This window comes from Spermophilus citellus (assembly GCF_964194105.1).
Source record: "Spermophilus citellus genome assembly, chromosome: 1".
NCBI classification, from domain to species: domain Eukaryota; kingdom Metazoa; phylum Chordata; class Mammalia; order Rodentia; family Sciuridae; genus Spermophilus; species Spermophilus citellus.
The window spans coordinates 184,445,069-184,472,225 of NC_138182.1; the positions used below are offsets into that span (position 1 = coordinate 184,445,069).

Below are 27,157 nucleotides of genomic sequence, written 5' to 3' on the forward strand. Positions count from 1 at the left end.
TATCTAACGGGGAACTGAAAGAATTGGTTCCTTTCTGCTCTTGGCTCCAAAAGAGAAAGAGAAGGACAAAGAGGAGGAGAGGGAGAGGAAGATAGAGAGAATGACACAAGAAGCTTTTTATTCCTAGCCGTCACGTACATCTATGAAATGTTGATGGATGGGAGAAATTCTTACAATACAAAGTGTTCTGAGAATCTTGCTAAACCTTATATGAAGGAAGGGTGTCAATAACATTTCATTACTATCCATCTCTTGCTGTGAGTAGAAATGGAGCCTGTAGGGATTTTATTTCAACTGTCATTGGTGACCAATCCTTGTTACTGGTTAGTTCACTCATGCATTCATTTCTGTATCCAGTTAGCAATTCTACCAATTCTATCCTGTTACTACTTCACTATTTTCCCCTAGCTGTTGCAATGTTCTCATCAACATACCAATATGCTGTTGTTTCTATAATATCATTAAAACTTTTTTTAGCATCTTCCACCATCTTTCTTTTCCTTTGGGGGTGGGGTTCATCCTGAAGACTGAAGCTAGGACCTCATGCATGCTAGGCAAGCACTCTACCACTGAGTTACAGCCTCCCCCAACCTTTATTTGCTACTCTCTACAGCAAAACTCATTGAAAGAGTTGTTTATAGTCACTAACCATTTCTGAAATGCACTTTCCTTTTTCCATGCCCCCTCCCCTCCCTGCATTCCCCTTTGTCTAATCCAATGAACTTCTATTCTTGCCCCCTCCCCCATTGTGTGTTAACATTCACATATAAGAGAGAACATTTCATGCTTATTTCACTAGCATGAAAGTCTCAAGTTTTATCCATGTACCAGCAAATGCTTTTTCTATGCAACTAGAATATAAGTTCCATGTGGACAGATATTTTATTAATTGATAGATCTCCAATACCTGTAATAGTACTGACACATACTAGTGCACCAATGAATATATGTTGAGTGAATAAATGGATTAATGAATAAATCTGTCAACATTGAGTCTTTGATGATTTTCCTACACTTAATATTCCTCATCAGTACCTAAACTGCATGAACTGCATTTGACTCCCCATTAAGTCAAATATAATGGATTTTCTAAGTATCCAATTGTCTATGGATAGAAAAAAGATGTTTAAAAAACAGTTGGTGTGTACTATAGTATCTTACCCTCATGAATATTTATTATAAAGGTTGGGTCCTGCTGATGATGAAAATCAACACCAGCCTATTCACTCTTTTACCACTTACCTAGTGTGTGTCATGTATATTCTAAAACACTGCTTCCAGTGTTTTAGAATATACATGATATCCAAGAGAGAGTAATTTTTTATAATCCTCAAAACATCAAAATTTCCAGCCATAAATAGAAACAGATTAAGTGATTCATCAAATTTTAATTAGCACATTCGGTTCTAACATTTTCACTCTCTTTGCAAAGACTATTGGAAAACCAGCATAGCATAACACCTTGCGAACTATCAGCAGAAGCACCTTTATTTTTGATATAGAGACCTCGTGTTTCAGGAGAAAAACTTCCACTCTTTTCCTACTGTATCTTTCACTTCCTTAGGCTCACCTAGAGTTTTTAAAAGAACACAGCACATTTAGTGTTCAATTTGTCCTTTATACAAACAATAGAGATGTCTTGAAAATGAGGATATGGCAGAATGTGTATTGCCTTAAATTGTGCTGTGACTTCTTACTGTCCTCTAGATTAAAAAAAAAAAAAAAAAGGATTCTTATTCTGTGAAAAAAAAAATAGGATTCTTATTCTGTGACTCAGAGGCCTTCATTATTGGGGTCTTCAAATAACCTCTCCTCCAACAATTTTTCGCCATATGCCAGCCTACCACCAAGACATCCCAGTCGTCTAAACCCAAAACTCCTGGGTACACAGACCGGTTGTGTTTTGGGTTTTTTTGTTTGTTTTTGTTTGTCTAGTACATCCCTGCACCCAGTCCGTGACACACATGTGAAACATATTTGTTAAGCAGAGTCCTTCATCTCACACTCTATCTTATAGTCACCTCTGTGCTGTCTCCCAAGTAGCACTGTGCCCTGCTGCCCTTTCTTCACTAACCCATCCACTTTCTTCTCCTATGATTCACAGGACCCCTAATTCCTGGAAAATATTACAAGCAATTTTGGGGGGTAAAACCTATTCCTTACTGACCACTCTATCTGGTTCTAAAGTTACCTCTCACTATTCCAAGTAAGAACTTTCCCTCGCCTCACACCCCTTAAGAAAATCTTTTATACTTCCACTCACCATGAATCTTTTGTTTGTTGATATGCTATGGTGGATTCAGTGGTGAGCAGATGCCTTGTTATGCTTACAACTTAGAGACGGAAATGGGCATCTACAATGATAAGAATGCAACTGTGGTTAAGTGTTAATGATAAGAGGTGATAACTTATGAAGGAGGAGGAGGAGAGTGTTGAGGCTCTGTAATAAAAAGAGTCATCTTGGTCTTGGGAGAAGTCATGCATCCCTAAAGAATATTTGTGTGATATTTCATACAAATTTGGGGATTTTCCACTTCTGCCAACTGTATCCCATTGCCTTATCTTAGAGCGTCTGGAATAGCAAAAGTTCTGATTCAGGATGTGCCCAACAGAAGCCGTATTAAACTGAACAGTGCCTAAGTGGCTCAGGGCCTGCCTGAGAGCTCCTCTTCTCCCACAGATGTGAGAGTTTTCTCACTTTGGCCCTGAAGTCCCACCGACTTTGGGGTCAGCTATAGACATCACATATTGTGCAGATAATAGATCTGAATGATTGACAGAGTTTGTATTGCCTGAGCAGTTAATTACTCCTGCTTTCTGAAAGAGTGGGTGACAGATGGTTAGACACCTTGAGAGCAGATTCCATGTAAACCACACAGGCATGTAGAAAAGTCTGGATGACTATTCTCCCCCCACCCCCACCCCGCCCTGGGTTTTTCCAGACTTATAATTTTTAAGATTCCTTTGCCCTTTGGGCAGGTTTTGTTCCCACTACAGGAAATAAAGCTGTCTTCTAGGTTTCTATGTTGCAGGAACTTGTTTTGAATGAAAGACAATCTCCATCAATGCACATGTCCCCAGGTTGCCTCAAACCTGGGTAGTGCTGGAGATGTGGTCATCCTGGGGCAGCTGTGTGCATTTTAATGGAAACAGCATGGCATTCATTACTCACCTGCTTCCCACCATCTGGATTTTCACAGCTCAGCAAGCATGGTGGGCTTCCTGCATATTAGCAGGGAGAACTTGGCAACCAAGGAGGGTGTGGTTAGGTCCCTTTGAAGTCATAATTTTATAAGGGACATCATGAGTAAATTGGAGTGGGCGTTCTATCACAGTCAGCTGCTTTTTCACATTTGAACGGTTGAAAAACAATGCACCATCTCCCCAGCAGGCAAAGGAAGAAATAAACCACCTTAGTGCTGGGAAACAAGCAAGTGGGAAGAAAAATTGGTTGTGTGGTAGAATGGAGAGAAAATGTGCATGTGAGAATTTGTGCACATTTTCCCCCCATTTATCATGCATTAATAATCACTTCCAAAGCGAAGAACTATGAGGGAAACAATGGAACAACATGTCTATAAGCAGGCATTTAAATTCAAAGAACTAAAAATCTAAGAGTGACTTAAACCACAGTGTCTACTATTTAACAAGTCCAGACATTGTGTGTCCTGAGGTAGGTTTTAGCTGCTCAATGATGTCATCAAGGACATTGTTCCATTTTTCCATTTGTCTTACTTAGCCTCCTCACCTTTTGAGGTCCTCAAGTTTGTTACCTCATGGTCCATGATGGCTGCCTCAGTTCCATGACATAATAACAAGCAGACAAAAGGTAGCAGAATACAACAGACACTAATATGGCATTATGTAAAAATGTGAATATGTAACAGATGTGATTCTGCAATCTATATTTGGGGTGAAAATGGGAGTTCAAAACACAATTTGAGTCTAATGTATGAAAGATGATATATCATGAGCTATGTAATGCTTTAAATAATCAATAAAAAAATTAAAAAAAAATAACAAGCAGACAGAAAACATATAACAACAAGTCAGTCCAGCTGGAAGGCTTCTCCCTACTTGCTTGTTTTTATTCAAAGAAGTAAAATCTTTCCAGAATCTCCGCTCTTCTCTCATCTCCCCAAATAGACTTTTCTTTGTCTTATTGGCCAGATCTGACTCATATGGCCACCCCTAGCCACAAGACAGATTAAGCAAGCATCTGGGTTATCATTGTTGTTGTTGTTATTCTCTACAGTGGGACAGTATAGGGCAAGCAAGGAAGAATCACTAAGTAGGGGTAGCCAGAGTGTCTACACAGGGCTGGGGTGTTTGTAGCTCAGTGTAGAGTGCTTCCTAGCAAGGGGGGGGGGGGCCCAGGGCTCCATCTCCAGCACAGAAGGAAGAAAAACAAAGTGGTGATGGTGGTGGGGTCTCTACAGTACACAACATATTACTTGCCATTACTGAGCTTGTTCTGCAAGGACAGACTGACATTTAAACAGGACCAATTTGTGGCACTGTGCTTATGTTTACACAGGAGCAAGGGTTGTGATAGGACTTTAGGAACTGAAGCCATTGGACCTTCTACTTGCATATGAGAGGAACACCAACAGCATGCTGGAGTTAAAGCCAGTATGCACAGAATTAATCATATTCCAATGAAAGGAAAGGGATTCCATTTCTATACCAGATGGTGTTCTGATAGCAAGAATCAAGTCTGGATCAGACACAAAATATGTCTACACACAGCAAGAATAGCCAGCTTGGGGCTTTTATTGACTCTTTTTTGGCCATAATCATATTACTCGCTCCTGCCCACCTATTTTGGTGGAAAACATCTTTTAATGTACAACTTCAGATATAAATTTTACCAAAGAAAATGGATCCTGACTTGGAATTTTGCACCAAGAGGAGACCACAGCTTTTTACAGATGGAAAGAGGAATTCTAATTCCCTCTGGAAGCCTGCATCCCCTCTTGGTTTCATGATCTAGAGTCATTGCCAGTCTAGGTAGAAACCCTGTGCAGGATGAGAGGATACACACTAAGCTCTCCCTTTTATACACATGGCCAGGTTCTTTTCAGTACCGGGGATTGAACCTGCTAGGCAGTGGTCTAACACTGAGCTCCATCCCAGCCCCAAACATTGCTACTCGACAAAGAACTAGACCCTAGAAGTAACCTCCAAATTCTTTTCTATACAAACTTGGCAACTGTCACTATTTCGCCACTGCTGTCCACTGCAAAGCTTATTTTATCTCATTGTTGATATTCTTGTCCTAGAAAACCACCTACAGGTGACCCAATCATCAAGAATAAAGCCAAGTTCTGAGTGGGCAGAAGTAGTCTGCTGATGCAAGTAGGGTAAATGGCTTTATATTATTATCTGCCAAATGTTTCTTAGATGAAAGATAAAACACTTAATGGGCACTGAAGGCTAAACTGCATTACCCTTTCATTTCCATCCCTATGATTGATGTTGAGAGGCAGTACTGGTGACCTGGTCAATAAGATGTTGCTCCATCTACGGGCTTTGGGTTCAGCCCTCTCTAGGTATAAACCAAGTTGTCACTTTAGCAGAACAGTCACCCACCCTGTGAGCTGTGCACTACCTAATCACCCAGATGCTCACCTCCACCCAGTCCTTGGCCATTGTAGGAGATGAGGGGGGCACACTAAGGGTGCCCTGCATCTTCCTCAGCCTCATGATCACAGGAAAGCAATTGCTTAGTCAAAATCTATCCTTCAGGTAAATGGAGACTTTGTGTGTGAAATGACGAGTCTGGAACTTTTGTAGGATGCTGAGATGGATTTTTAAAAGGAAAAACTCAAGTCTTCGCAGTGACTGTTGAACTGGAAATGGGGTTATCAGGCCACCATTTTATGAAAATTAAATCAGCACAAATAGATGTGGAGCAGGGCAAACCTCATACCACCCAGGGCTTCCTTTGAAAATCATTTTAACTACCCTTGACCTCTACCACTGTTGTTGGCTTTTGTTTTTCAGTCAATGTACACTTTATCCCCATCTATATAGAATAGAAGAAAAATGTTCAAGGTGTAGTTTCTTGCTCAGCAGTGGGATTAAGCTGGGCATTTAGTGAAACATTTGAGTCGTCCCACAAATTTATAATCTCAGGGTGAAAGCCATATGGAGCTTTGAAGCATCAAGTTCTGTGGATCACAAGTTGAGGCAAAGTTGCCACCTCTAAGTTGGCCACTTTCTGTCATTACCACTTCTTCTTTGTATTCTCACAAAAGTTCTTTTGTTTCTTGTAGCATGTGTTTTGCAATTTATACAGTTCTACCAAATAGCATGTTGCAAACACAAAAGTATGTGTATCAGAAGTCTCTGTATCTTGAAATTGGAATGTGGGTGTGATTCATGAGTTTTGCATCAATTATTAAACCGCTGGAGATGAAGATAGGCAGAGATGGATGGGCAGTAAAGTATTCCAGGTACACCTACCAGCTTAGCGGTGATAAATGAGTTGGGAAACATGAAAGTTCAAAGCAGGTTTTAACTCGAGCTGCAACAGCGTTCGCTCTGAAGGGAGGTAGACTACAGCTTGATATAAACCACCTCAGATACAAACCAACTGGCTGGGAGGAGTCAAATAAACCTAAGGACTTTGTAAGAGAAATAAAGATTTTCAGAGCCATTCTGTGCCAATCACCCTTTCTCTTGCAGGATTCTTGAGGGAGACAGAGCTCTGGAGAAGGACACCATTTGGGAAACAAATGTGATGCGTCTTATTATCTGGGACTATGTCTAACATTCCATAATACAAAGTTCTAATAATACAATATAAGGAATCCTTCCTTGTTTTGACCCATGTGAGCCTGAAGTTGGGAGAGTGAAGATATTTTCAGGATGTGGGCAGAAGGGCAAGTATGGTTGTCCTTGGGAAAACAAGTTGTATTTCCCTAAGTGACATTCCTTGCCAATGGATCCAAGGGCTCACACTAGAAAAAGCAATTTCACCGTTTAGTCCCAGTGCTAGGGCCCTGCACCCCACCTGGACCTCCAGAGCTCTGTGTTAACATTGCTGCCCTGTGGAAGGCATAAATTACACATAAGCAGAGCTTTATAACTGAGCCCTAAGACACGAGCGTATCTAACCCCAGGGCTGGTCTCCCTGCCGTCCTCTTAATACTCCTGCTACTCTGTCTGGGAAATGTTAGTGTTTGAGCAGTCTGAGGTCCTTGACTCTTCCCCTGATACTTGACAGAAGCACCAAAGTGAAAAGAAACAATCACACCCCCTTAGGTTCTACCCAGGTCAGGAAGCTCTATGCCTGACCTTGGCTACTCACTGCAAAGCTGGGAGCCGTCACTTATGTTCGAAGTGTACCCAGCACTTAGTGCTTTGCAATCCTGACATTCCAAGGCAACTGCAGACATTAAACAGCTGCTTTCTTCCCTCTAAACACAAGAGTAGTGGGCTAAGATGCACAAGTTAAAACAAAGGAACGTGGTCAGCACTTCCCCTGAAGGGGCTGGTTTCTCAGCCATGACAGACTGCATTACTCCTCAGCTCAGAGCACTTGTTATATAAACCACCCTTGTGAAGTTATATCAAGAGATTACCAGCCACGTAACTTATTTTGTGTCTTCTTACACTTGACTCATTGGAGGGATCTTTCTGAGAAAATACTCAATTTCCAGTGTAGGTCCTCATTAAGAATGGAGCAGCCTTTTCTGAATGAAGACACTGAGGGTCTCAAACTGGTGACCCACAAACCACATGCACTTCACAGACAAGATTTTCTTTTATTTTCATGATGCTTATAAAAAGAGTTGTCAGCATATAAAATTTAAGAGATTTTAGTGTCATTCTAGATATACAGCTTCTTAAAAAAAAAAAAAATGAGAACATTGGCCAACCCATACAGTATTTCATGGCCCCAAATGAATTAAGCCAGGGACCACTTATCCCTTAGAGGGGGCCACAGCCTTTTTAGTTAACCTGGAAGACTTCATCCATGCTATTTTGTGACTCTATAGGGTTTAAATTTGCTACCCATGAGGTCAGTCATCTAGGAGGTCAAAACAAGATGATATTGTGAATTGTTGGTTCCATGCCTAGTTTGCAACGAACTGAGCTTTTGCCTTATTATTTTTATTTTTATACAAAGAATGTCTATTAGGAGCATTTCCATATATGGAAAAAGACAGCTACTCTATGTAAAAGGGGGCAGTTTTACATGATTTACCTGAATAAATCAGGCATACAAATAAAATCCTGAAATGAGGATATAGAAGGAAGACTGGAAATTGGTATTATTCAGGGGTGATTGCCTTTGTTTTCCACCTCACGGTTTCCCCTTTACTTTCCTTACATGCATGTTATCTTTAGAATGTTGCTCAGTCAAAGGCCATGGTCACAAGTCCCCTGACTTTTTTTTTTCTTTTTCTTTTTTTTTTTTTTTAAATAACTCATTTGCACCCTTGGTAACAATTGTTGGAGCCCTGCAGGGGAATAATTGTGGGGGAATTAACCTCTGACATTTTTCTAAAAATAGCCCTAATAAATCCAATCATAGGTAATTTACCTGTCCTTGTTCCTCCCGGGGTAACCAGCATTGAAGAAAGATCTGGCAGGCTGGCATTCCTTCAGCAATTATCTGTGATCCGAGTTCCTGGCGCCTATGCTTTTTCTCTGTTTAGAAATATGTACTGATTGCCCTTTCCCCTCTGACCTGGTGACCTTGTTTGCTCAGCACCCTTCTTCTGGGTTGGAATGAGGCCATGCTGGTCCAGTAGGGTGTGCTGGGCTCCCATGGAGAGGCAGGGTGCAGATCAAGCTGAGGCATTTATGGTCTCCCTCCCTCCCAGAGATCTCTGAGCTCTCCTCCTCCACTCTTGGTGCCAGAGCTTCCGCATCCTAGCTCTGCAGCATCTCAGTCCTCAGCCCTAACTCGAATCCCCATAATTGAAATCAGATTGGGGAAGTTTCTTGGTGTAGAAAACGAGGTGAGGGAGCTCTGAGTGGGTGACAGGGCTGTGGCTAGCAGAAATGCCCAGAGTCACAAAGAAATTAATTTCTCTTTCCCAAAACAAAAGGGTCCGAGCAGGCTCTTCTCTTTTGTTCCAAGAGACCACAGTGCAGTGTGGCCATCAAGAAAATTTACCTTCCCAAGTGCCACTTCTGGTTGCACTTAAAATACAGAACAGAAAATCCTTGTAAATTCCACTGCAGAGAAAAAGCCCTACGCCTTTAAATGCACAGAAAAGTATGTCTATTATCTATCCTTTCCAAGTAAGTGCGCAGTTACTTAAATTGCCTTTGTCTTCTTCTTTTCAGCTGACATTATCTCTACGGTAGAATTCAACCACACGGGAGAATTACTAGCGACAGGGGACAAGGGGGGTCGGGTTGTAATATTTCAACGAGAGCAGGAGGTAAGTGTCGGTGAATACAAAATGCCTTTTCTTCTCTTTCTAAAGGAGGCTTCCTGCTGTTTCTTAATCCTCATGTGTCACCCTTTACCTTTGCTGCTTTGCTCACAAACTTAAAACTGCCCCAAAGTCATTAGCATCAACAGTTCCACTCACACTCACAAAACCACCTTTAATAGGTGCTTTTTCCGGGGGGGGGGGGGCGGGGGGGGCCTTATCATTCCCCATTCAGAGACCCTCCATTTTCATCCAACCTGCAAAATTCCACGGATGCTTTTGGAGCACAACTCCCCTTTTTGTATTGGGGTTTGTTCTGAAGTTATTGAAATCTAGTCTTCCTTGATTTAAGGAAGTTGCCAGAAGAATATGAAAGAGAAAAAAAAAAGTTTGGGTGTTTTTTGATTATTGCCAATAATTGCAAATGGAACAAGTTGGGTCCGTAGAGAAGAAAATGACAGCTCAGCCTACCCAAGAAAGTGAAGTCCCCCAAAGTGACGTCTCAGTATGGCATACATGTTAGTGGAGGTGATGTGAGGGTCCCTGGAGCTGAGTGCTGTATGCAGCACTATTTCTGAGCAAGAGTTCTAACTTCTAGTAAATCTCAAAAAGCCATTTCTTCTTGAGACTTGGGTTCCCACTAGGAATTGTTTCTCTTTTTCATATAAATTGAGTTTTTTGGTGTCTGCTTCTATTTTGTCAGAATGGAATTATGGCCCAATTTGATTTCCTTGTCCTCCCCTGGCACAGTCTTGGAGCTTCCAGCAGGCTGGTCTGTGTTCTAGTAACTCTCCCATCTGCCACTGCCTGCCTCTGGGATTCATCAGGCACTCTGGAAGCGTGAAGGAGGCCCCATGTAAGAGAAAGGCTTCACCAGAGACTTCCTTAGCAATTTAATGCCTATTTTGTGCCTCAAAGCCATTTGCATTACACCTCCCCTCAAAAAAGGAAAGCCTCATTTAGAGGTGATATATTTGGTAATTGCACATTATTTGCAATTAATTTCTATAAGGGCATCGTAATCCCTCAGGGTTCTATATAAATTCAAGTGCTCAGCATTAAATCAGGCACCCAGCCTATTGCACTGGCCCTGGAAACATGAAAATGTGGTTGGCAAGTAGGAACTAATAGCTCTTCGTGACCTGGAATTTTTCCTGCTTTTCCAGAGCTGCCTGGTGCTAATTGGTCTGGCACATACTATACACACTTGACAATCTGATTTGGATGGTAGCAAATCAACACTCTTATAAATTTGTTGTTAAGGTGGACTGGCTGTCTGTGCAAATAAACAGGAGAGTAGCAAGTATGTCAGCATTGAAAGTCTTTTGAAAAGTGATTTTCAAATCTTTTCCAATTTAAAAAAAATCCAATTAGGTTCACAGTGATGATAAAGAGGAACCAGAGGAACTATTCAGCATAAATTACCCAAGGCAGCATGTTGCCAGTAATATTCCACCCCACATTTTCTGTTACTATTTATAGGTTTCACCTATTTTAATTTACTGAAATATCTGGGAAGCCTGATTCATTAATAGAATGATGGGGGCCACATTCTCCAAAGCTAGGCCTTTTTTTGTTCACTGGAAAATAAATGTTAATGAGGATAAAGAACATGCTGTTAAGTGTTTATCTTTGTAGGGAGTCTGGGATTAAAATGCATGCTAAACCTGACAGACAAAGCCATGTGACATTGGGGCAGGCCAGCTTTTGACTTTAGTGGGCAACCTCTGCTATAGTGGGTTTTCAGTGAGCACAGTCCATAGAATCAGCTCATCGGAAACCCTCATGCCCACAAATGGATTTCACACCAGAGCTCAGCATCATTGCCCATCAGTATGTTGAACAGGCTTTGGATGTTCTGTATCTACCTAGGAACATAAATGTTTATTAATAGTCATGCTTTTATAACAAATATTTAATAAGAAGATTTGAATTTTTGAACAGTTTTCCAAAGCCTAAATCTCTTAGTTCTTGGTAATGGTTCTAAAATACCTGAAGTAAAACCTCCCGTCTCTCTTTCCTTTTCTTGTTAGCACTGTTTTCCCTCCTCTTCCATTTTTTCCCTCTCTTTTGCCCCTTTCTGCAGACCCTTGCCCTGTGCCCCATTCTCTTAGCATTTCTTTAGTTCCCGCTGTTCACCCTTTGCACAATCAGCACCAAGGGAAAGCCACAGGTAAAGTCTCATCATTCTCTTAATGATACAGATGGCCTCTCTGTGCTCCTGTTTTGTCACTCATGTGGGGAGGGGTTCCTGATCCCCAAATCTGATCCCCCATAAGCTGAGAGACCATGGAGAAGTCATTTAATGTACCTGAGCCTTATTTGTCACGTCCCTGCCCGCCTACTTCTCAGAGATTCTATGAAGATCAGGTGGTATTTTAAAAGGCCAGTGGCCACTAAGCAAAAGACGGTGAAGAGAAGAAAAGAAAAAGAAAAAAAAAAGACTGTGAAGGTCACAGTTGCTACCACTTTGTTTTGTTTTTGTTTTTATTTATTTATTTATTTTTTGAGACAGGGTTTTCACTAAGTTGCTTAGAACCTCGGTAAGTTGCTGAGGCTGTCTTTGAACTTTTGATCAATCCTCCTGCCTCAACCTCCTGAGCTGTTCCATGCACCACCAGGCCAGACATTTGTTCTTTTTTAAGGAATTGATTACAAATATATGTGGACACCAGCATCAGATGGCTATTCCAAAGGGCATCTAAGGCATTCATTGGATGCACAAAGAAATTGTGAGAGCTTCTGTTTATGTTGATTTTAAATCTTATATTAACCTGTTTGTATATGATATGATGTATACCATATATTAGTGCAGAAGTTCATGTGTAAGGTTTATAAGAAAACATATGCATGTTGGAGACACCAGTTGTTACCAAGAGGATGCATGATCAAACGCTTTGGAGGCTCCTAAGTAAGGGTAGAACATTACCTGTAATGGTCTCAGCTCATCCAGCTCTAACACCACCTCCCCCTTCTACCCCTGATGACTCCACTCAAAGAAAAAAGGAATGGGCGAGTTTACAGTTGGTTTCCATGATTTAATCTTTTATGTATTCTTTTATTTTCCCTTTCTACAGAGTAAAAATCAGATTCATCGAAGGGGTGAATACAATGTTTACAGCACATTCCAGAGCCATGAACCCGAGTTCGATTACCTGAAGAGTTTAGAAATAGAAGAAAAAATCAATAAAATACGATGGCTTCCTCAGCAGAATGCAGCTTACTTTCTTCTGTCTACCAATGGTATGTGGAAGTGATTTTCCTGTTTGAGATTTTCAGAGATGTGGACAGCCAGCAGTATATGTCAGTCTCTTTAGTCTCAATTTTCCTCTATACTTTGTGGTCTGGTGAACATAGAACCACGTTTACAAGATGCTTCACAGTGTACCAGGCACACACACAGTAGGCCCTCAATGCATAGTAGCCATTTTTTTAAATAAATACCAAATTTATGACTGAATTATGTGGTACCCATTATCAGCAGTTTTCAACTAATGTAGATTATTTGCAGGTGTTTTTAGTATGTGACTTCCTGTCTTTAAGATTCACCAAATGTTACTCTGGGCACACGTTTCAGGAAACTTGACATGCCGTCTCTGTGAGTTTGGCATGCTGAATAGAAGTTATTAATCCCTAAATATATTTTAGGGTCTGTAAAGCAGATGGCTGTGTGTGTGTCTCTGACAAAATATCTAAGCTGGGAGCCCAAGTCAGGAGGAGTTAGGGACACAGCAAAAGAATTGATCAAGAAAGGATTTCCTTTTCCATCTCCCTCCAGACTCCTGTACCATTTGTTGGTTTAGAAGGAGTTGATATAAATAGGTCAGAGAGAGAATGCTGGTGTTTGAATAGAGAGCCAAAGTGCTCATTCACTGGATAAGTGGAGTTACTAGAGTTACCTCCCTCCAGGTTCTTAAATCTGTACTGCAAAAAGCCATCTATGCCCAACACAATTTAAAATAAAGTCATATAGGAAAGGGTGATGCTTTTTCAGCATGACAAGAGGATTAGTATATGGAAATTAAACACCATTTCCCAGACAAATAAGTTGGAGACTGATTCCTTTCATTTGTGTGTGTTTATGAAGAGTACACACTTAAATGCAAATCAAGACGCAAGGGATTTGCTTTTTACCTACACACAGCATTTAAGAAGAAAGGAAACTGGTCATATCAAGTGAAAAACAATGCAGATGATATCTCTAACACAATAAAGCATGGGTTATTTTAAAAGCCTGGAAAGAATCACATCAAAAAGCTTATCATGATTAATTTTTGATTGTGCATTATAGGTGACCTGTAAATTTGGTTTTTTTTATCATTGTAGTTCACTTAACATTTTCATTGTCTAATTTTGTACAATGAGTCCTCTATTAATTTTATGCAAAAGAGAAAAGTTTTCTGTGCATATGAGCCCCCACATCCCTCTAATATAAAGTGTAAGAAAATGGCAGTTTTGAAACAGGCATTTTAGAGTTATCGAAGCACATCTCATCTCAACAGGACCAGATCTCTACTCATCTGTTTTTCCAGATTCCAAATAATTTAATTTTTTCTCATAACTATATTTATTGTTCTGTTTATATTTTGAAAACCTAATTTCTTGGAAACCAAACCACATGATTTTGTTTTAGTTTCTTCCCTTTGAATTTTGCTGTTCAATTTTCATCCAGAGGCTCTGCAGTTTCAACATGACTCAGAATAAAAGGGACTTCTGATAGTTTTGACCTAATTACTTCCGGCAGAGGAGAAGTGTCTGATTATCTTCTATAGCTAGATTATGTTATGTTATAAAATTTAACCTATTGATTATTGCAATAAAATTCAAAGACTTATTAACTATTTTGGAGGGGGGATGGGAAGGAAAGTGAAATGCAATGAAGATTAATTATATAGCATAATGTTCTGTTAATTGAGTTTTTAAATAGTTTTTTGATTAACAAGGATATTATCTTCCCATTTGGGATGTTATTTCATATGCCAACAGCATCTCAAAATGATTCTTATAAGAAAAATTCCCATGTTCTTATGCAATTTTCTATTTTATACTAATATTGAGGTTGAGACTCCCCCCTAAGCCAAATAGGTTAACATGCAAAAATTAATGGAAGACAATTGGAATTACTATACAAAAGAGAAAATGAAGATAAATGATAAGATTGTGTTTAAAGCTGCCACAAGTGATGATAAACTACTCAGAGAACCAGCCAGAAGAAAGAAAAAGCCATTACTCATAGAAACAGCCACATGTTCCTTAGACTTTTTTATCCACAAAGCTTCAAGATACTGAGTCAAGAAAAATGGTGTGATAATCAAGTCAAGGATGACTCCCGGCAACGCAACCCTGGGGAATTGGATCGAATCCTCCATCAATTATCTTTTTTTTTAAATTGTGCTTATCTCATTATAGTTGGGCCTAATTTTTACGTTCTGCTAAAGTGTTTTTCCAACCTCATAATTTTTAATGAAAAAATAAAACTAATATCCCATTGTGAATCTAGACCTTGAAATTATCTGTCATGTGAAAATATGTTGCTTTACCTAGCTTTCCACTTCTTTCTTGATGCCTCTGATGAGAAGGGAAGCGATCCTGAGTTTGTTTTTCATCAAAGTGATACATGTTCACTGTAAAAATTGAGGAAATACAGAGAAGCAAAATGAAGACCATAAAAGTGTTCCAATCCAGATAAATCTCCTATTAATGTCTTTTAAAGCAAGAGACCAAAAGCACAGATGAATTTAGGTGTTTTTTTTTTAAACAGAAATGTGATATATTCTACAAACTTTTTAAATCATGTTTTTAATTTAATAACATGGATCTTTTCCTAATTGTTAAATATTCTTCTAAATATTGCAACATTTTCAATGACTACATAGTATTCCTATGTATAATGCCTTGAGTATCCAACTATTGAATCTTTAGGGGTTAACAAATTCTCACTCCTATAAATTAATATTATATTATGTATATAATCGAATCTTATAAGCCCTTATAGATGTTATGAATAAGCATAATTAGGCAAGACACATTATAATCGTATATAACCTGTTATGTCTACTAAAAGTAGTTATATAATTATATAAACAAATATAATGAATATACAGAAATTTTCATTTTAGTTATCTCTGTCTAGTAGAATTGAGAGATTTTTTTATACCTTCCTGCTCATTTTCATTTTCTAAATTACAAAAGACATCTATACTAAAAAAAATCTATATGTGCAAAATTATTATAGGTTTGTAACCTCCCCCCAGAAAAATCACATCAAGGAAACGCTGTAAGAATTTACGCAAAATTCTGGTGACAAATTGTCCCTGACCAGAGGGATTATAAGCGATTTTTATTCTTTGTGTTTTACCTGTGATTCCACTCTTTCTTTGTACAGCAATTTATCATTCATGATAAAAACATAAGATAAAAATCGCCTTGCAAATGGGATGGGACACATTTCAAAGCCAAGCAACAGTAAATATTTGGTGTTAAAATCCACTGACTCCTGAGTTATTCTCAGCCACAGCTGATCAGGAACTAATCAAGTGACTATAAATACAGTCCATGTTTCATCTTCTTACCCTAAAAAGCAGTATCTTATGCAACAGCAATCCAGAGAGGGTGGGACCAGAGGGGTTGGCATGTAGATGGAAAGTTCTGCATTAAGCTCACAGCTGGAAAAGGCTTCTTCACCTTTTGCCCATCACCAGCCAGGGTGAGTGCTTTGTTCAGAGCACACAGATTGTAGCAGCCTTGCCAGTGATGCTCAGCTATGTGAAAACAGGGGCACTTATCTGTTCAAGTAGCCCCATTGCTGCTAAAAGCCCACGATGTGGCACATTTAAGCCCTCCAAGGACAAGGCATTTGTTTCTGATGGTTAAAGGAAGTAGTACTGTGAATTCACTTCCTGTCCTTGCAAGATCTGTCTTCCCAAAGATGCAGGAAATGGGAAGTGTGGACCCGGATGAGGAGAATGGAGTCCCGAGATGAGGGTGCAAAAGAAAAAGGAAATCCCAGTAAGGCAGGGAAGGGGAATGGCTTCCCCCATGACAGTGGTACAGAGAGGGGGTATGAAGTACAGACGTCCCTGAGGGATGAGCCTAACGCTGTCAGAGCAGCATGTGGTCATTGCAAAATAGTTGACTAATTTGCTAATCCCAATAACAGCCGATACTTGCAGATCATTATTAGCAGACCAGCACTGTGTTAAACACACACTTGCTATTATTCATTTAATGCCAGGAGCCCCTGGAGGGAGATACTATTTCCCTTCATTTACAAATAAAGAAACTGAGGCACAGAGTAACTGTCTTCATTGGTTATGTTGAAATATGTGGCATATACTTACATGAAAAATGTATTTATCTGAAACTCACATTTAACTGGACGACTCTGTATTTTTTCCCTGCCAAGTGTGGGGGTCTTATTTGTTTGTTGTTCCGGAACCACTAGTGCAGCCTATTGCACAGGAATCCTAGAACCTGGCCACATGGAGCTAGAGTGGGGATTAGGCCCAAGGTTGTCAGATTCAAAAGCTTCCTCCATAGAGGCAAATACAAGTGTCTGCCTTCCAGGAGAGAGGTTAAAACAAGTACAAATAACAAACACAGGGTGTGATAAGGAAGGCGTGCAGAGGCATGTGGCCCCACAGACATGATTTGTTTAACTCAATGTGTCTCCTTAAAGAACCAAAGGGTTGGGGTGTGGCTCAGTGGTTGATCACTTGCCTCCCATGTGTGAGGCCCCAGGTTTGATCCCCAGTGCTGCAAGGGGTGAAGGGAAGGGCCAAAGGAATGGAAAGCCTTCAGGTGTGGCACCCACCTCCAGCTCCCCAGGTCCCCTACCCATTGTCACTCACTGCCTTGGCCTGTCTGCAGGTCTTGGAGTTCTCATCTTTGTCTTAATGCTGTGGAGATACACAGGAGTCACCAAGTAACGTGATGTCCTGGGACAGTCAAAAGATAACAAAGTTCCAACTGGAATTACAGGACCGGCAAGGGGACAGGAGCGTGATTTGGTGCATCTCCATACCATTTTACTCCCCTTAGTATTGCTAGACGTATGCCCTATGCAGAGGAGATGGATTCGTTCATCCATCCAGTATTTATTATCTATTATGCCCTGACACTAGTCTAGCTGCTGGAAGGTTGGTGATAAACAAGACAGAAAAAATCCTTGCCTTCAACAATATTATATTCTAGTGAAAAACAGAATAACCAACCAGCCGACTAGCCAATCGTCAGGTAGTGAAAAGTACTATAGGTTAAAAAAAAGGATAAGAGAAAGTATATGGAGAATGGTGATGAGGACAGCATTTCTATGAAGGTTTTATGTAAGGCTCTCTGACATTGGAGCATGAACCAAAACAGCAAAGTGAAGGAACATGTGAAAAAGAGGGCAGAAGGTACAGTAAGCGCAAAGGCCCCAAGGAAAGGGTGGGCTTAATGTTTACAATGAAGAGCCAGGAAACCATGGGGCAGGAGCACAGCCAGGGAGGGGAAGAAGGGTGGTCAGTAAGAAGGTTGAGGATGCAGAGAGGGCTGGCTAGGAAAGGCCTTTCTGGATACACTACCGACAGTGTTCAAGTGAGGCAGGATGCTAAAATAAAGATATTAAGAGTACCTGTGTGCCAAAGGTATTGCAAATATTAAACCAATTTTTTATTTAAAGTGCTAACATAGTCACATAATAAACTCTTATTATGCAATGTTGAATCAATATAATTTTTATTGAGTGAGCCAGATCAATACATAAGCTATAGAATTAACAGCACATTGTCAGTAAGAAAAATGAAACCATTTTTCCCGGACAGTCTATGCTTTTGTGTGGGACTGTGAGCTCTGCCTCCAAATGTCAAGAGGTGTGTGCACTGCCGCCCTGTCCGTGAGCCAGTCTCTGCAGCCACTCTTTCCATCACTGTCTCTCCCCTGTCCCCACTATCCTCTCCCACCTGCCTCCCCCAGAAAAGCTCCTGTAACTCTGATGGCCTGGTTTGTGTTCTGAATTCTGATGGCCTGGTTGTCCTCTGCAGATAAAACTGTGAAGCTGTGGAAAGTCAGTGAGCGCGACAAGAGGCCGGAAGGCTACAATCTGAAAGATGAGGAGGGCCGGCTCCGGGATCCTGCCACCATCACCACCCTGCGGGTGAGTGGGGCTGCTGCTCTGGCCACCAGGGTCATGGGGGGGGGGGCAGGGTCCTGGGGCTGGGCACATGCTGTCTGATACTGTAGGTTACAGCTGTAATGGGCGCATGAGGGCGCCCAGTCTCCGGTAGCAGATGGAGGAACGGGAGAGGTGCCAAGCCCTAATGACTACAAATCCGCGCTTTTCCTTTTGTCCCCAAGGACTCGCCACATGGCCACTGCCATACGTTACCATATTCTTAGCCTCTGTCTGCTCACATTATCTAAATGTCTTGAGCACCTTCTGTCCTTAGGGCACAGGGGATGAGACTCTCTGGGTGGAAAGTTGGAGTCTCATGATTCAGAACACAAACTGCAGAATCTAATAGGCCTGGGAGCAAATGGAGCCCCTTACCAGACTCTCACACAGTCACTTAACCTTCGCAAGCTTTGGTTGTGCAAGTTATTTTTAGTTTCTCCATCTGCATGTGGTGAACATGATTCCCACTGTTGGTGGACTTCTGAAAATAATAAAGTACAAGGAGAATGACAGGTCCTTCCTCCATGGCTGGTGCCCCCACCAAAGAAGGAATAGCTTCCTTCTAGCTCTCCAGAAATGCACAGCCTGGTAAGGGGAGGGTTTTGGTACTGTTCAAATGATGACATTCTCAATAGACAAACATACAGAAAGAGAATGTCAGAGAACTGCAGTTTGATCAAAGGAGGAAGAAATTATATTTGGTTCTGGGACGGCTGAGAAAGGGCTCATAGGGAAATGGTAGTAAAAATGGATTTGTTGTTGTTGTTGTTAGTATTGAGGATTGAACTCAATGGGCACTTGTCTCATTTTGTATTTCATTAGAGACAGGGTCTCACTGAATTTCTTAGTGCCTCACCATTGCTGAGGCTGGCTTTGAACCCCCAGTTCTCCTGCCTCAGCCTCCTGAGCTGCTGGAATTACAGGTATGCCCCACTGTAATAGCTAAAAATGGATATCTATAAGTAGATTTTTGAGAGAAGCCTTTCTAAATATAGTATGTTTTTAGTTAAATTTATTTGTTTGTTTGTGTACTTATACTGGGGATTGAACCCAGGGTGCTTTACCACTGGGCCACATTCCCAGCCCTTTTTATTTTTTATTTTGAGACAGGGTCTCATTAAGTTGCTTAGGGCCTTGCTAAGTTGTTGAAGCTGGCCCCAAACTTGCCAATCCTCCTACCTCAGCTTCACTAGTCCCTTAGACTATAGGCTGGTTGTAGTTTAGACTGGTTTAGAACTAGATGAAAAGTTTAATTTGGAACATAATGTGAACAGCAAAACAGGCACGTGTTGAAACAAGCCATGGTCCCAAGGGACTTTTAAAACTGTGCAAAGTGAATGCTTTCAGATACCAGACGCTCTATGGAAGACCAAAAACTGAGAAGGGGAGATGGTGAAGCATATGTGGGCAAGAGCAGTCCTCAGTCTGGGTTTAAAAGCATAAATGGGAATTGGATGGTCATTGTGCCTAATTAGCTCACTCGTTCATTTGTTTATTCTGCAAGTGCTTTTAAACAGACTGTTGGCCACAGTGCTAGGCTGTTGGGGATTGTCATTGCTAATGGGTACCTCATCTTAGCTGAGCTCCTTCTGAGCCAGCACACACTGATTCTCTGTTGCCTCTGGACCTGCAAGTCCACCTTCTCCAACTAGGTAGGAAAGGCATAAACCCACCCTGATGCTCCAAGGGTTTGGAGGCAGAGTAGAGCAGGCAGGAGAAGGAACCTTGAGTCTGTGTGTCTTGGATTCCGACTCCATTCCTCTCTTGACTGATGACTGGGCATTTTACTTGAAACCCTGTGCCTCTAAGGTCTTTCTGTATTACAGGGATGACAGTAGTCCCTGGTCCTGGGATTTTTGTGAGGATTCATCACCCTTTCTTTTTTTCTTTTCTTTTCTTTTTTACTTTCTCTTTTTCTGCCCCCCCCCCCCCCAGGGTACTAGAGATTGAACCCAGGGCCTCAGGCATGCTGGGAAAACACTCTGAGCTATATCCCCAGCTCTGCTGTGAAGATCTAGTAAGAGAGTGTGTCGTGAAGAGTTTAGCCTGTGTGGGGTCTGGCTCACAGAGAGTACTCGATGTCAGCTTCCTGCTGCTGTTTTAGGGTTACACCCACCAGAGCCATCACCACCATCAGGGCTGTTGATAGGCCTATACGTGAGAAAAGTCATACATTTCTTTTCATGCTTTTTATATTATTAACAAACTATTCTCAGATTTCAAATAAGTAGCAAGCACTCATGTGGGTCACACAATAGGAACTCAGACATTGTGATACTATGAGTGTTATGGTTTGGATGTGAGGTGTCCCCTGAAAGCTCATGTGGGAGACAATGCAAGAAGGTTCAGAGGAGGAATGACTGGATTGCGAGAGTCTTAACCCAGTCGGTGAATTAATCCCAATAGGAATTAACTGAGTAGTAACTGAAGCTGATAGGGTGTGGCTGGAGGAGGTGGGGAATTGGGGTGTGGCTATGGAGTACATATTTTTTGTATAGGCAAGTGGAGATCTCTGACTGCCTTCTGATCATCATGTGAACTGCCTCCCTCCGCCACACTCTCCCATTTCCAGCCCCAAGGAATGGAACCAGCTGTCTATGGACTGAGACCTCTGAAACCACAAGCCCCCAAATAAACTTTTCCTCCTCTACCATTGTTCTGGTTGGGTCTGTTAGTCACAGCAGCAAAAAAGCTGACTAAAAAAGTAGGGTTTCTCACAGATGGATGAGGTGCAACTCAAGAGTTGAATTCATAAAATTCTGCCTGCCCAGACTTTACCTTGTCCTCATTTTTTGTGTGCATAGGATTTCTCAGATGCCTTCTATAGTGCCCACTATGGCTTCCTGTCATCCATGGCATCTGGAGGATTTCAGAGATATGGGCCTAACCCCTTGGAGAAGTCACCCCTGTAGTAAAGAGAAGAGAAGGCCTATTTAAGTTCTCATTGGGGCAGAGACCCCTCCCCATGGCAAGATGGTGACGCTAATGAAGGAGACTTTAAATCAAACACAAAGTAGGCACTGAGACTGGGAGTTAGAGATTCCCAATTTGGTTTTTCATTTTCTTAAGCTAGTTGCATGTTCCAGGCCCAGTGAATCACATTTCCTCCCTCCAGGTTTTATTTTTAAGTTGTCAAGCAGCAGATTGAAAAATGCATAAATCCCAAACCCATCCACAGTGGGGTAGTCTAAAGGAATCCACATTTTTAATTGACCCTGGTGGTTGAGGCAAGAGGGTCTGTGGCCACTGGACTCTACCGCCTCTAAGACCCCTTGGAACTGTCACTTTTATGAGCCTCTGTTATTTTGCAATCATGCGAGCAGCTGTTATGCCAATGTGGGAGACATATTTGCCATAAAATCATTTGACTCATATCTGATTTTACCTCCTATCTCTTCCTGAGCTTTTAAATATCCTGCATTTCAGTGTAAACATCCACACCCCAGCATTCTTTCTCTCAATGCAAACTCGGAAAAAGCCAACCTCCCTTTCTTTTTAGATCCCAGTGGTAAAAGAAGAAGAAAAAAAAATGGCAACTCTGAAAACCATAGATTCAGAACAATGACTCCAAACAGAGAAGGAGCTGACATGATATTAATCAGACTATAATTTACTAACATGCTCTGCTCTTGAAATTTGCATTGCCAGCAATTGTGTCTTTTTTTTCTTTTTTCCTCCCTATACTATGATTACCTCTCGCTCACTTTCACAGTTTCCAGTTCTACATGGGTCTTGAGAGTGAGAACATTTAATAATACCCGACAGCTAATTAATCCTCACTGTGTAATGAACCTGTTCTGTTTCAGCTCTGAGAGGCTCAGCTTTTCAAAGCAAGAATGCAGCTAATTTTTTTTTATGGAAGATACCCTTTCAAATTCAATCACTTGTTACCCAAAGAGCCTATGAGAAGTACTTCTATGAAAACAGCATCCCTGCTCAATATCATAGCATTCAAAGTAATAATCATGATGCTAATTTAATAACACCTAATCATTGTAAAACACCCTTTACATAAAAAATAAATGGTTCCTTACCTAATAATGCCTTGATTCTTCCTCAGGACAGACAGTGAGGACCACGATAGCTGAGTTCCATTTAGCCTTGGATGCTTAAATCTGATCCAGGTTTTGAGGGGGCAAGTGACTTTCCCAGCGTCTTTCAATTGATTATTCCAGGACTAGGACTGAAAGGGAAGAGCTAGGGCTGGCTCTTAAGCACATCCATTAGGGCATTCAAAATAGTTTTCATAATAATTAGTGTCAGGGGCTGGGATTGTGGCTCAGTGTCGTTGAGCGCTCGCCTAGCACGCAAGGCCCTGGGTTCAATCCTCAGCACCACATAAAAATATATAAATAAAATAAAGATATTGTGTCCAGTTACAACTAAAAAATAAATGATAAGAATTTTTTAAAAAATAATAATTAGTGTCATTATTATTCCAGGTCAGAGGATCTCTGTGTTAGTCAGTTTTCCATGCTTGTGATCAAAATACCTGACTATAACAGGAGAAAAAGTTTATTTTGAGCTCACAGTTTTAGATCTTCAGTCCAAGGTCAGCCAACTCTCTCCAGGTTTTGTTTTAAGACAAAAACTCTGGGCCTGAGGTGAGGCAGAACATTATGGCAGCTTGGTGGAGGAAAGTGCTTACCTCCTGGTAGCCAGGAAGCAGATCAAAAGAAGGAAGAGACAAGGTGACAAGATATGATCTCCCTAGGTACACCTCCAGTGACCAGCTTCCCCCAGCCACACCCCACCTGCCTACATTACCACCCAGTTAGTCCATTCAAATTAGTAATCCACCAAATTGATTAACCCACTGTTGAGGTTTCAACTCTTATGATAAAATCATTTCACCTCCTGTTTTAACACAAGAGCTTTGGGGTGGGGGGCACCTCCTATCCAAACCATAACAATTTCTCTCTCCCCCTGTCACTCATACTTTGAGTTTCCAGACCCCTGACCTTAGCATGGAGGTCTATATACAGTTCCACTTGGGGAGATTCCCCAGGCCCTTCGTTTCCACCCCACCACCCCCAACACCCAGGGGTAAGAGGCCCTTAGAGCCCTTTCTAGGCAAGAGGACTCGTATTTAGGCTCCTTAGTCATCCTGGGATGGGAGTGCAGTGGTGAGAAATCTTAGTATACCTCTCCCTGCAGAATGAGCCTGGAGGGATTATTTTCCTCATTATGGTTGGCTGCTGATACCCTGGGAACCTAGGTCAGGGTGAAGTTTGCTTCTTAACCTGTTATAAATACAGAGTCTTAAAGGTGTGAGCTCCCAAACTGTGGCTTGTCATAACCTGTCTCCCTAAATGTAAAGGAGATATAATGAGTTCAATGTTCTAATGGACTTTATCCAAGTACCCCTTCCAGCAGAAATAATTAATAATAAGAATAGCCACTGTTACCTGAGTGCTTATTGTCTTTGGTAGAGTTTGAGTCTTTATATCATGGAGTCCTCCCAATAACGCTCTCCGATAGGTTTTGTTATTCTCTCCAGGTCATCATCTCAAACCCTTGCCCCTCGCATCATGCAGAACCTGCCCATTAGAAAACAGTGCATGCATCTTTTCCCATTCTTTTTTTTTTTTTTTTTTTTTTTTTTTGGTGGGGTTGGAGGTTTTACTGGGGATTGAACCCAAGGGCACTTAACCACTGAGTCACATCCCCAGCCCTTTTTAATATTTTATTTAGATACAGGGTCTCACTGGGTTGCTCAGTGCCTTGCTAAGTTACTGAGGCTAACTTTGAACCGTGATCCTCCTGCCTCAGCCTCCCAAGCTACTGTGCTGCTGCGCCTAGCTCCCCATTCATTTTTTGCATCCTTACCCCACCCTTTTTCCTAGCTCTTACTACAGCCTAGTATACCACTTGTTCATTGCCTACTGAGTTTGGAGCAAGCAAGAGGTTTATCCCCAAATCTCATGGCTACAAAATAGCAGTGCTAGGATTCAAACCTAGTCTACCTGACTCCAAATGTGATCTCCTACAGCTTTTTCTTTCTAAGAAAATATTAATTTATGACTTCAGAGCAGAGGAATTTCACTGCTGATTCGTGTGAAATTCTCTCTCAGAACTCTATCAAAGTTCTCCTAACATACGAGCTTGGTTTTGGAGGGTGAAAGTTGAGGGCTGCAAAGGTTTCTCTGCCACAGGGTGGGTATGCAGGGATGCACTGCTGTTTTTAGAGGACCCCGTTAAATGACATCATGTTTTCACTTGTGCTTCCTGCTGGCAACTGCTTCTTTTCTCAGCTTGGGACGGTGCACTCTTGTGACTCTACAGAGCTAACAGCCTCTTTCCTCTTAAAATGGCCATGATGTTCATAATTCCACTTATGATAATTTAGACACCCACTAGCCACAGTCCAAGAACCATGGCAAATGACGTGAGCACTGACCAGCTCTGCCAGGGGACTTCTTGAGGATCATTGCTTACAGGTCATGGGATTGGACAGATTGACTGAAAAACACGAGCTAGTTCTTCCTGAGATGAGCAATCCTTTTAGTGGAGCAACCTATTTAACTCTTCTGATTTGTTTTCAGAGAGCTGATCAAGCAGAATATGGTTTAAGCTAACAAATAATAGCAGAGACACTTATTTAGCTCCTCTTGGTGACAGACTTGGGGCTGAGCCGTTTTATATTCAATGTACAAGTCTTTATCACAATCCAGTGACTTGGGCATTCTGCCCATTTTTGAGATGTGTGAATAGAGGTTTAGAGAGGTGATTTTGGTGCAGGTGGTCCCTGGATCCCATTTTGAGAAACAGTGGTTAAGGTAAGTGACCTCTAGGAATGTCACAGAAGGTTTCTGTGGCACTTCAGGGAGAGCATAGAAGGGTGTTGGTGCAGGATCAGGAAGGAGTCTTCAAGATGTGTCTTGAGCAATAGATGACTTTTGTGCTTGGGGGCTCATTTGATGCTCCCAAGGACACTCAGCGGCAAGCGGGACATAGTTATTATTTCCTTCTTTCTGTTGCTGTGAACGTAAAGTCCCATTTTAAAAGGGACTGTGGAGGTTCTGAAAGTCCAGATGTTTGATCCAGGGTCAAACCACACAGCTTGAGGGTGACATCCTAGGAATCAAACACTCTGCCTACAGCCTGAAGTCTTTCTTGCTACATCTGTGGTGACCCTGTGTTGACACTCGCTCGGGGAGGATGGGTGACCCCAAGCCAGTTTCAGGACAAATTACTGGTTGAGTCAGGACGAGCTTTCACTGCCCCAGGTTTTAATTTGGGGTTTATGCTTTGATAACCGAGGCCTCTCAGGACACAAATACAGCCTTCTTCCAACCATTTTTTAATTTTTTTTTAGACTTCATTTTCTGATTTATGGCTGCTCTGGGGGCTTAATATACAATCCTTTCATGGTTTCATCTTTCCTTTCCTGATATTTGTTGCAAATAACAATGGAGTGTTTAGCTGCAGTGGTGGAAAATCAATCAAGCCTATTCCATATTCAGGGCCTGCAGTGGCACCCGGATGGCCCCCCTGGATCAGATTAACTTTGTGAATGTGTCATTCTGCTGTGGGTAATTTCTCAACCTCCGCTTCCTCTTCCCCCTCCTGCCTCGGCGGGTAGATATTGAGATCTCTCATTGATTGACTGCCTCGAAAGCGAATACTGGCATGTGATGTGTGTAACTCAGCGGGACGCACATACTCTGTGTTTATGAAAATAAATAATAATTTCTGTTATCGTTATTGATTGCCATCATTATCTGATTGTATCCGTCTGTGTCATGGGGTTTCAGTTATGGGATCAGAAAACACTCCACAGGAACCTCAGGCACTCGCCTTCACACAGGCCTCTATGTGTGGACACATTTTGCCTTTTGGGGAGTGAGGGATGTAGATGTTTCTGTTCTGCTTGTTGACTGACTTCCTTGGGCCTTATTCAGGGAGACATGTTAGCTGTGTTCAACATTAGCCAAAGGAACTGGCTCAGGTGGAATTAGAAGAGCAGCTAATGCCTGTCCAGTGTTTGCTGTGTTCCAGGAGCACCCTCAGACTCTGGCCAGTTTAACCTGTAATGGAGATACAGAGGCTGTCCTGAATTCAGGTATTTGGTCACTGGAACTGGAGAGGGTGAGGAACTTGCCTAAGGCTAGAGATTGATAAGTGGTGATGCTGGAACTTGGATTCATGTCTGTACACTCCCAAGCCCAGGCTGCTGTCTTGCCTTTGTTAGTAATTAGAGTGCCTAAAATCTGCATCTGAAAATTCGGTGTAAGCCAAACTGCACATGAGTCAGCAGCGGCCAGAGAACAATGTTCAAGGATACCATAGAAGTTTTTGATGCCTTGGGCACAGGCAGGTGTCTGTTTTGTCTTAGATGAAGGCAGACTGGAAGGGCACATGGATGGAGGTCATGGTTTACCAAACCTGAGTATTCCTCAGACTCTGGGAATGCCCAAGTCATCCTTAGCTGACTGGCTCAGGATCTCCAGGGGTAGGCCCAGACAGTTCTGAAGCCCAGCTGGGTTTGAAAGTCATTGGCATAATAACCTCTAGGCTCTGGAGAGTCTCTTGTTTGATTTTTAAGCAATTCCTGATTCTCTTCCCTTGCTCCACTGCAGGGTTCTCTATAGATCCATTTATG

At 41.6% G+C, this 27,157-nt stretch overlaps 1 protein-coding gene across 5 annotated transcripts in view; it reads left to right on the forward strand.

Annotated features, from left to right (window-relative positions):
* Positions 1 to 27,157, forward strand: part of PPP2R2B (protein phosphatase 2 regulatory subunit Bbeta) — a 436,743-nt gene that overhangs the window by 325,505 nt on the left and 84,081 nt on the right. For all 5 annotated transcript variants that reach the window (XM_081288959.1, XM_081288958.1, XM_081288960.1 and 2 more), the window contains 3 exons: positions 9,307 to 9,404; positions 12,476 to 12,641; positions 18,422 to 18,534. In XM_081288959.1, the coding sequence (XP_081145085.1) occupies positions 9,307 to 9,404; positions 12,476 to 12,641; positions 18,422 to 18,534 (377 nt within the window). The remainder of the gene's footprint in view (positions 1 to 9,306; positions 9,405 to 12,475; positions 12,642 to 18,421; positions 18,535 to 27,157) is intronic.